General features: G+C 47.0%; 1 protein-coding gene across 6 annotated transcripts; it reads right to left on the bottom strand.

The window, feature by feature from the left end:
• Positions 1–276: 276 nt before the first annotated feature.
• On the bottom strand, positions 277–7,401 carry ZBTB18 (zinc finger and BTB domain containing 18). Of its 6 annotated transcripts, XM_080584368.1 has the most exons (4): positions 7,121–7,401; positions 6,161–6,244; positions 3,352–4,039; positions 277–3,239 (listed from the first exon to the last, which is right to left on the bottom strand). In XM_080584368.1, the coding sequence occupies exons 2-4, from the start codon at positions 6,171–6,173 to the stop codon at positions 3,209–3,211; spliced, it is 732 nt and encodes a 243-aa protein (XP_080440494.1). In that variant the 5' UTR covers positions 6,174–6,244; positions 7,121–7,401; the 3' UTR covers positions 277–3,208. The 6 variants fall into 6 exon arrangements, with proteins under 6 accessions (XP_080440494.1, XP_080440490.1, XP_080440493.1 ...); XM_080584364.1 differs by having other exon boundaries at positions 277–4,039; positions 7,121–7,382; XM_080584367.1 differs by lacking the exon at positions 6,161–6,244 and having other exon boundaries at positions 277–4,039; positions 7,121–7,381.
• Positions 7,402–9,400: the final 1,999 nt, after the last annotated feature.

Below are 9,400 nucleotides of genomic sequence, written 5' to 3' on the forward strand. Positions count from 1 at the left end.
GCTCTGTAGTGTAGACTGGCAGTCCCTACCCGAGCAGTTCTTCAGATTAAGTTGTTTCCTCCTGCTCTACTCTCCTGATAGAAAGAAAATACAAAAGGGTGAGCCCGAGAGATCTACTTGGGGCGAAACTTAGCCCAGAAAAGGAATTTTGTGTCTTTAGAGAAATTTGCGTGGAATGAAAATTTCTGGAATTGAATAGATGGCTTCTGCAGAAGTCTTTGGGGGAAAAAAGCGAAAATCCCTCTACAGAATGATAGAGAGCTACACACACAGAAATGCTTTCAAAACACAAGCATTTAATTTTTTTTTAAATGTTAAGTGAGATGTAAATATGTACGTTAGCAACAAAGTGCTCAAAAGCATACTGAAAACATATTCCATACACAGTTAGCAATAGAAGTCTGTACAAAAGTAATAAAGTTACACATTATAAAAAATACTCCGTAACTATAATTTAAAAGAGGGAAAAAAGACAAGGGAATTGATTTCTCAGTTCATATAATTTATTGCAGTTAGCACACAGTTTAAAAATTCACCAACACACCAATAGTACAAAACTAAACAGCATTATAAGTTATTCCCCCCCTCAGGAAAATAAAACATACTATGATTGTCAAAGCTAGATGTCAGTCTAAGTTTTAGAACAAAAGAAGAATGTGAAACTAATAAAAGGAAAAAAGCAATCACTCACAAGGACCACAAAAAAATCCAAGAGAAAGTCCATTTTTCTCAGACACTGATTGTCTTCTCTAAATTAATAAAAGAATGTATTTTTAAACCTAGAAACTATTCAAGTAACTAAAGATAACGCTCCAAGGCCATTTTCACAGCTTTTTTTTTTTTTGTTTTAAATGCCATTACAGCCAAATTAACACACATTTGACCAAATATTTCCAAAACAGTCCAGCAATACACAATGGAGTTTTCCATTCAGTATCTTAAGCACAAAAATAGGCTATGTTTACAGTAGTTAAGGCGATCAAATTTTAAACAAAAGCGGAAAAAAAAAGGAAAAACAGCAAACGTTTTCCATGCTACTCCCATAGACCTTATTTGTAAGTGCAAGACAGGAAAACAAACACTGTGCAAAATGCTTTTGACCTGCGTGTTGGTCATTAAAACCACACGTCAGGCTGCAGTCTCTGCTGCTTGGATACACAGAGCCCTCTACCCTCCCCCCGGCCCCCCCGTCAATCAGGGCTTTCCAGTCCTTTCAGCCCGGGGCTTTTTCAGTCCACAGACCCTTTTCAAGGGGGGAAAAAGAATGACCTATTGTGGATGTGTGCAGCAGGAATCCTAAAAATGCTCATCTGGGTAAATGTATGCACCTAAAGTTTGAGCTGGCGTGGGGTTTGTGCAATTAGAAGGTTTTCTTTTAATGAATGCACACTGCACATGCAAATCTTTAAGCCTGTTTGTAAACATTCATATTTTCCTTGTTATGTAGCTAAATTGTCAACTCGTAGCTTAAGTTTGTCTCAACTGAAAGACAGTGGGAAAGAAAATTTAAATTATATAAAATAAAAACAGTGCATTTATGTTCTTCATAACACCGGCATTTTCAACGGTGCCTTTTCCTAAGGAAATTAAATAATTTTAAACTCACTCATTAAAGTTATACAATGCAAACAAAGACAAAAATATACTGAAACTCATGCATTTCTGTAGCGTTAATATTTACTTTTCAAGACTCAACTAAGAGCATCAACACAACCTGCCAAGTTCTTTGATACCTCCCCCCGGCCCATGTAATCAATTACAGTATACAATAACAGTAATTCACATTTTTTAAACACACAGTTCATCACTGCTGAAGCTGCAATATCCTTTTTCATCCCAAGCAAACCTTCACATAAGACAGAGTCCCAGTGATCCCAGTGTACTCTCAGGGTTTTTGTTTTGTGTTTTTGTTTTTTTTCCAGTGGGAACTGTCAGAAATCCAGAAGTTGCCGTAATAAGTTTTAAGTCAACCGCTTGTTTAAAAATAGATAATCCAGCATTTCAGAAATTTTCCATTTGGGTCTAAAAGCATTCAGGTTTCCAACAGCTAGAAAGGACTCATGCAATTAGAGAAATGTAAAGGAACTGATATAATTGGGAGAGGATTTCTACATTCAGATTTTGAAAGGAAAAGTATCTAGAGCTCAAAATAACGCAGTGTTTTGGGGAGAACAAAGCCAAGCCAACATTTTGGAATTGGAGATTCTTTAAAACTAAAGTATCCACTGGCTTCTATTCCAAAAAGGGGGAAAAATACGCTCCGTTGTTTATTACTTTGTCATGTCACCTCTAAAGTTCGGTTTTATCAGAGTGCTAAATTAGTGAAATATTCATGCTGCCTTAAAGTGCAAAAACAAGCTAATAGCCAAACTTTCAGTTCAAGGAAACAAGATTGCTTTTAGACTGTACCACAACTATATAGATTTATATATATATTATTTATATATATAAAAATTTTATTTCCAAAGTTCTTGTGAGCTATCTTCTAAGGTCCAGTCTCTGACAGTAGGTAAGCTCAGTGCTTCGCTTTTGACAGACAATGAGTTCACCAACTCACAGTGAAACTTCCGAATGTGTCTGTAAAGGTCTCCGGACTGCGTGAACCTGCGTTCACACCACTTACAAGCATGTGGCTTCTCCCGTGTGTGAACCACTGCGTGGCGGCTCAGGTTGTGGGAGTACTGGAAGCTCTTCCCACACTGGGTGCAAGTGTAGGGCTTTTCACCTGAATGAGTCCTCTCATGACGTTTCAAGGTGTACATGCAAGAAAAAGTCTTACCACACAGCGAGCAGGTGGGGACATTGACATCAGTAGCAGGCTTGCTGCGGATCCCGTCCTGCTCTCGAAAGTGCGTGCTTAAATGGATCTGCAGGATGTGGGGACTGGGAAAGACCTTGTTGCAGAGAGGACACATAAAAATTTGGCCAGCGGGGCTAAGTATGTTTGACACATAAGGGAGCAAGCTGCTGTCCATGTTTCCTTCCACCTGGACTCGCTCATTCTCTGGAGTTATCATTTCATCATCACTTGCCTTGTCCTCTCTATCTAGCTCCCTCAAGACCGAATCTTCCCTCATTGGAGCCAGATGGGTCGGCTCGTACTGTACCCTGTTATTAGTGCTCACACTTTCTTTCACAGTGCTATGTTCCATATCATAGTCATTAGTGCCAACATCACTCTCATCACAGGAAGCCTCTTTCTCCACCTTCACCTGAACCAGGCTGCTTCTAAGCATGTCCTGCGAAGAGAAATAAGAACTGTTCAGATTTTCAACTCCTGAAAGGCTGGACTTGACAGACAGGTCCAGCACGCAGTCAACATCTGCTGAATCCCTCACGGAGGTGACAGACCTCTGGGACAAAGACTCTGTTGAGCTGCAGGGGCTGGCTACTGTTTTTCCAGCTGCCGTTGCGTGTGTCTCTGCCTCTCCGCCAGTCTGGGGAATGCCTGCTGAGTCTGAGGGCAATCTCATCCACATGTTCCCAGGCTCAGCCGCCAAGTCCCTTTTGCTAGGCAGGATGTTCAATTTTTCATCTTCTCCTTCATCTTCATCGCTGGGCAAGTCTCCTGGCATGTGGCTGCTGCCGTCGGAGAGGCTCTCCACTTTGTCTGAACAACTTGAGGCGTCTTCCTCCTTTTTTGTACTGTCTGCCTCCGTGGTTGCTTTCTCTTTCAGCTTCTTTTTGCAGACTTTGACAATGTCATACATGTGGAGATAACTGGCAGCTGCTAGCACGTCTTCAATGGGCAAGTCTTTGAACTGGAGTTTTCCTTCGTACATGAATTCAAGCAGGAGAGCGAAAGCTGGGGCTGTAACAATGTCGCTGTTCAGATGAACAATGTCTCTTTTGTCCAGCTGGTCCTTGTAAAAGAGGTGGAAATACATGCTGCATGAAGCCAGTACAGCTCTGTGCGCTCGGAACTGGGCATCTCCTACCAGAACAGTGCAATCACAAAGAAAACCCTGATGTCTCTGCTCACTCAGACACTGTAGCAAATGTCTACTGTGGTCAGGAAACTCCATGCTGTCTTCATAACCTATAAGCAACGAGATTTAAAAAAATTACATGTAGGTCAGAACAACAGAACTTACGAATCCCAGTTATTCCACTCCAAACGCCTGGCATTTATACTGCCAGAATCCTAGCGCTGCCCCTACGCAAAGATTATTTAACGCGTACGCACGCTGGCCACCCTCTCCCCATCAACCACTGAAGTCATGCCTTCCTCTTAGAGGGGAAGAAGCTATTCTAATAAGTGCCGAGCTGCATTATTACATATATCTATATTATTATTTTCTGAAGTGCCACGGCTGTTCATAAAATCTGCTCAACAGTTATTTTTTCACGGAACTTCCTCCAGATCGTGTCCCTAGGAGGGCAAACCAAAAAATTAAAAAAAAAATAAAAAAAATTAACACTAAGTTCAAGAGATCACAGAGCGGGGGAAAAAAAGAAAATCAGACCATCAATATTCTTTTTAAAGTCAAATTGTAATAACAGGAGAGTCTTGAGCATGAAGAAATGTTAATATACCCAAATCTGAAAGTCTAACAGTCATAAAGAATATAAATTGACAAGGGTAAATAATAAATTTCTAAAAACATTGATTTTTTTTTTTTAATCGATAAATAAGTTTGCATTGTTTTGTTCTTATGTTCTTATGGTAGGTACAGTTTCAGGTTTTGAACCTTCTCCATACTGTACAATAGAAGATAAACATTTTTTGCTCATATGCAGAATTTACAAAAGAAAAAGAAAACTGTCAACTAAAATGCCAATGAGCACCGCTTCCCCTATGCAGAAGGACAGAAATTTCCCTCCCCTCCCACACCAGCCAGTCTGCAGTACCAAACTTAAAAAAAAAAAAAAGTCATTCAGCACGAGCGTGTGTGCACATTTAAAACGAGTATCCTGAGTACTGTTCTTAGCCAAGTATTTTTCTATTCACCCTCCTTGACGATAAAAAAAAAAAAACAACTTCAAAGAAGTAGAGAAGTCAAAACTCAAACAGAAAGTAAAATCTCTCAAAACCTGTCTCAATCTATTCTTCTGTGACTGATGGCAACGTTCTCCCAAACCATCCAGACAGACCGTGGATCTCGAGGCTGGCAGATATTATTGAAAAATAGTCGTCGCCGGCAAAGCAAGACGTACTAAAACTTGCAGCACAACCCCTACTATATTCTGAAAAATACCATCGCTAGAGTAAAGCACGAAGATTTACAATACAATCACTTTAAGTGCCCCACAGCCAACATCAATCCTAATCCTTAAGAGGGCTAAAAATAAAGATTGGAGGGCAGCTCACAAGGTAGCTGTGATCAAATTAGGAGGCTGAAAGGACAGAGAGGGACGAAGAAGGAAGCTTATAAACATCTGATCCAGCTGACTGTGGCCATATGGCAGCTGCTGCCCAGATAAAGAGATTAAGAATAGAGGAGTGCGATTACAGCTGTCTGGCCAATTCAGGCAGCTCAAATCTACAAGTTCTAAATTAGTCGCAAATACAAAAACTCCTTCAAATAATTATTGTTACGCTGGAATAAAAGATTTCAAATACTGCATGCGGGAAAGAAAAGAGGAAGCCAGTCGAGCTATTCTCCTGGGTACAAAAGTTTTTAAACACATAACTGATTTCTATCTTTCAGAAGCGCTACAGCTGTATGCTACTACAGTTCTGGGCTGCTGGATATTTAACCACGAAGTTTAATGAAAGACTGCACAACAAACACATTTGAGTTAGCACGGTTCTTTTTAAAAAAGCACGCTGGTGTACGCTTCACCAAAACCCCCCATAAAGTCAATTTAAAGATGCAACACAAAAATACAAACCAGAACTCTCATTAGGCTCGCCACTAAATACATTTCGGTTTTTGGTCTCCAGAAATTAAGCCCGAACTTGCTCTCGCCACGTCCTAAAACCAGAAATTTTCTTCTCACGACATGCATTAAAGTTAATTCTATCAACGTGCATCAGAACTGATACTCTCAAACTAGAGCCCAAGCCTTTTCGACTAAGTCCACTTATCTATTTAATACTAGATTTCATATATTACCTCTAAACTTGGTTAGAAAAGTAATGTGATTTTTTCCTGAAATTCAATAAACAACACACCAAAACAGAAATATGCTGTATCTAATCTATTGCTACTCCTACCTTTAGTACACATAAACCTGATTAAGTCCTTTCCTCTGAGTCTTGCTGGCTCCAGGTCTGTTAGATCGGTGGAAAAAAAGCAGACTAGGAGAGACAGATGCAAAGTGGAGATGATGTTAGAGAGGAATGAGATACCTTCTCCACACACAGATCTGCACACACTAACTCCCTGTCTGTGTGTTAGAATAAAAGGCTGAGGGATGGCAGGCTGTCAGCTGCTCTGACATCATGTTCAGATGGAAATGCTACCTCCAGCTGTGCTCCTTTTAATGCCATATGCTACTCCTCTACACTCCTGCCACCAGCTTTTTCTTAGGAGAACTTTTCTCTTCTGTTAGTATAAACAAAATACTTCAAAGTCTCTTTTTTTCAAACTTTCTAACAGGGGGAGAGAAGAAAAAAAAAAAAAAAAGGGAGAGAGAGAGAGAAGAAAATCCTAAACATATGGGGCTCTGCCGTCTTCGCAGCGCAGCCCCGCTCCGTGCCGGCTGGGCTGGGCTGGGCAGGGCGGGCGGCTCGGGCACCGGCAGCGGGCAGCGGCCCCGGGGCTCCCCCCGCCGCCCCGCGCCGAGCCCCGGGGGCGCCCCGGAGCCTCGCCCCCGCTCTCCGCGGGCGCACGGGGCTGAGCGGAGCCCCGCGCCGCGCCGAGCCGTGCCCGGCCGCAAACTTGAGCGGCGCGGCCGCGGGCTGCCGAGCGCCCCGGCCCGGCGGTGGGGAGGGGGGGGGGGGGGGAGGCGGCGGGGTCCCGCCGGGCCCGGCCCCCGCATCCCCGGCGGCAACTTTGCCGCGGGGCCGCCCGCGGGCAGCGGTGCCGGCGGGGCAGGAAGCGGCCGCCCCGGGGCTGGGCGGCGGCGGCGGCGCCCCCCGAAGTGCCCCGGCGGCGGCGGCAGCACCGGAGCGCCCCCGCCCGCCCCCCCCCCCGTCGCGGCCCGTCGCGGGGCTGGGGGCGGCGGGACTCACACTCGGCGGCGGCCCGAAGTCCCCGCGCTGCCGCCGCCGCCGCCCGCCGGCTCCTCGGGGCTCGCTCGGCGCTCCGGGAGGCGCCTCAGCCCCCCCCGGCCGCCCGCCCGCTGCCGCCCCCCGGGCTCCCCCCTGGCGGCCGCGAGCGGAGCGGAGCGGAGCGGGCCCCGCGCTCAGCGGCTCCCCATGGCACCGCCGGCCGGGGCCGGCCGCGGGGGAGGGGAGGGGCGGGGGCCGGCCGCGGGGCGGGCGGGGGCGCCGGGCGCACGCAGCGCGGGCGCACGCACGGCGGCGGCGGCGGCGGCACAGCCGGGCCCGGCGGCGGCAGCCAGATGTTCCCCCGCCGCCCCGCCCCGCTCCGCGCGCGGACCCCGCTCCCTGCCCGCCCGCCCGCCCGCCCGCCCGACTGACTGACTGACGGGCCGGCTGACAGCGCGGCCCGCCCGCCCCAGCGCCGCCGCCAATGGGCGCCGAGCCCCGCCGCTGAGTGACGGGCGGCGGCGGGCGATGAGTGGCGGAGGCCGGCCCGGGAAGGCCGGCGGCGCGGCCAATCAGCGGCCCGCAGGGAGGCGAGGGGCGTGACCCGGCGGGGAGGAGAGGCGGAAGGAGGCGGGGCCCCGGCGGCGGGGAGGAGGGGGCGTGGCCAGCGAGAGAGCGAGGGGCGGGGCCGGCAGAGGGGGCGGGGCGAGCGCGGGAGGGCGCGCGCGGGCCGCGGCCTCGTGCCGCCTGCCCGGAGGGGAGGGGAGGGGAGGGGGCGGGGCGGCCGAGGGGCGGGGGGCACCTGCGGGGCGAGGGGCCGCGAGGACACAAAATGGCGGCCGCGGGCACGGCTGGACCCGAGGGCAGCGGGACCCGGCGGGCGGCTCCGCGGGGCGGTCCTGGGGAGGATGGAGGCTGCGGAGGGGGACGGTGGAGTTCCTCCTGGGGAAGGGGCTCGGCCGGGGAGGCGGGTGTGTGCCCACCTGCCCTGCGGCGTCGCGTACACGGTTAGGGTACGCGGTTAGCCTTGGCGGGTCTTGTGGAGAACACAAGCATCGCCGGCAGAGGCTCGCTCAGGGCTTGAAGAAAAGTAACTTGTGTGTTAGTAACCAAAATTGATTGAGCGGCCGCAAGAACAAGGCGTGCGTTTAGTCTCCTTCAGCAATGCGAAACCGTTATAAAGAAACACAGCGAGTCTTGGCTGTGCCTACTTTATTTGACAGCACTGCTACCTGTGTCACACAGCAGCTAGCACCTAGGTGTCCATGTGCTTCAAGTACTGCATAAATAAAATATACATGTGCTCAAAAGAAAGCACTTTTAGCTCTGTCCTTTGATAAACTGACTGCTCGCGCACACCTAGCATGGGATTTTTTAATTATTTACCTCATCCTGTTTTCAGTTCGTCTTAGTGATACACTTCCATGCTTAAGGTGTTGGTGTTTTTTTTTTTCCTTCCATTGATAATGTGTTCCTCAAACTCAGTGGGGTTTTGCCCTCATCTTCAAGATGCAGCAGCTAAGATGCTGACTCTTCGTGTTTTCCTGATTGTGTCCTCAGTGCTAATAATCACTTCATCTGAGAAAAATCAGTACTCCATTCCCTGCTGCCTGTCATTTCTTGACCATCTTTCCGACAACAATTTTTCTTTAAATTCCACAAACACATTTCAAAATAATTTTATTGGGAAGTACTGTTGAATATAGTTCTACAGATTTTTTTTAATACAAAACATGAAATAACGTATGTATGTTTGAAATGTCAGTGATTGTGCCTGAAATGATTACATTAACTATGTTGTCCTAGTTCTGTAAACTGCATCCTTCCTCCTTCCTACATTACCAACTTCTTGGGGTCTGTTAGTAAGACCTTATTTTATATATATTATACAAGCGCAGCTTTACTGAGGGAGGCAGTTTTGTCATTCTCACGATACAAAACTGGGGAAAAATGAGGCTGCTGAATGTGAAAAAAATCAAAGAATTTATTTGCTAAAGTAGACATTTAACAAGTAGACTTCTGCAGGTCTGTATAGACTTTGACAGCACCCAGAATTAAAAAATAATTTGAAAACAAAATTTCATGGGATGTTACTGTTTATATTTTCGGTTCACTTACCTCCTCATACACATAAACTTACATTTTTATGTTTTAAGACATACTGAGAAAAATCTTACTGCTCCTCACTTAGTATTTACAGTGCCGATTACTAATTAAATCTGGTTGTTCTCTCTTTTCCATTCTGTCACTTGACAATACGACCTTGGAGAAATCTCTGTCCTTTTTGCCTCCTCAGATTGA

Source organism: Anser brachyrhynchus (assembly GCF_964034855.1).
Source record: "Anser brachyrhynchus genome assembly, chromosome: 3".
In the NCBI taxonomy this organism is placed as follows: Eukaryota; Metazoa; Chordata; class Aves; order Anseriformes; family Anatidae; genus Anser; species Anser brachyrhynchus.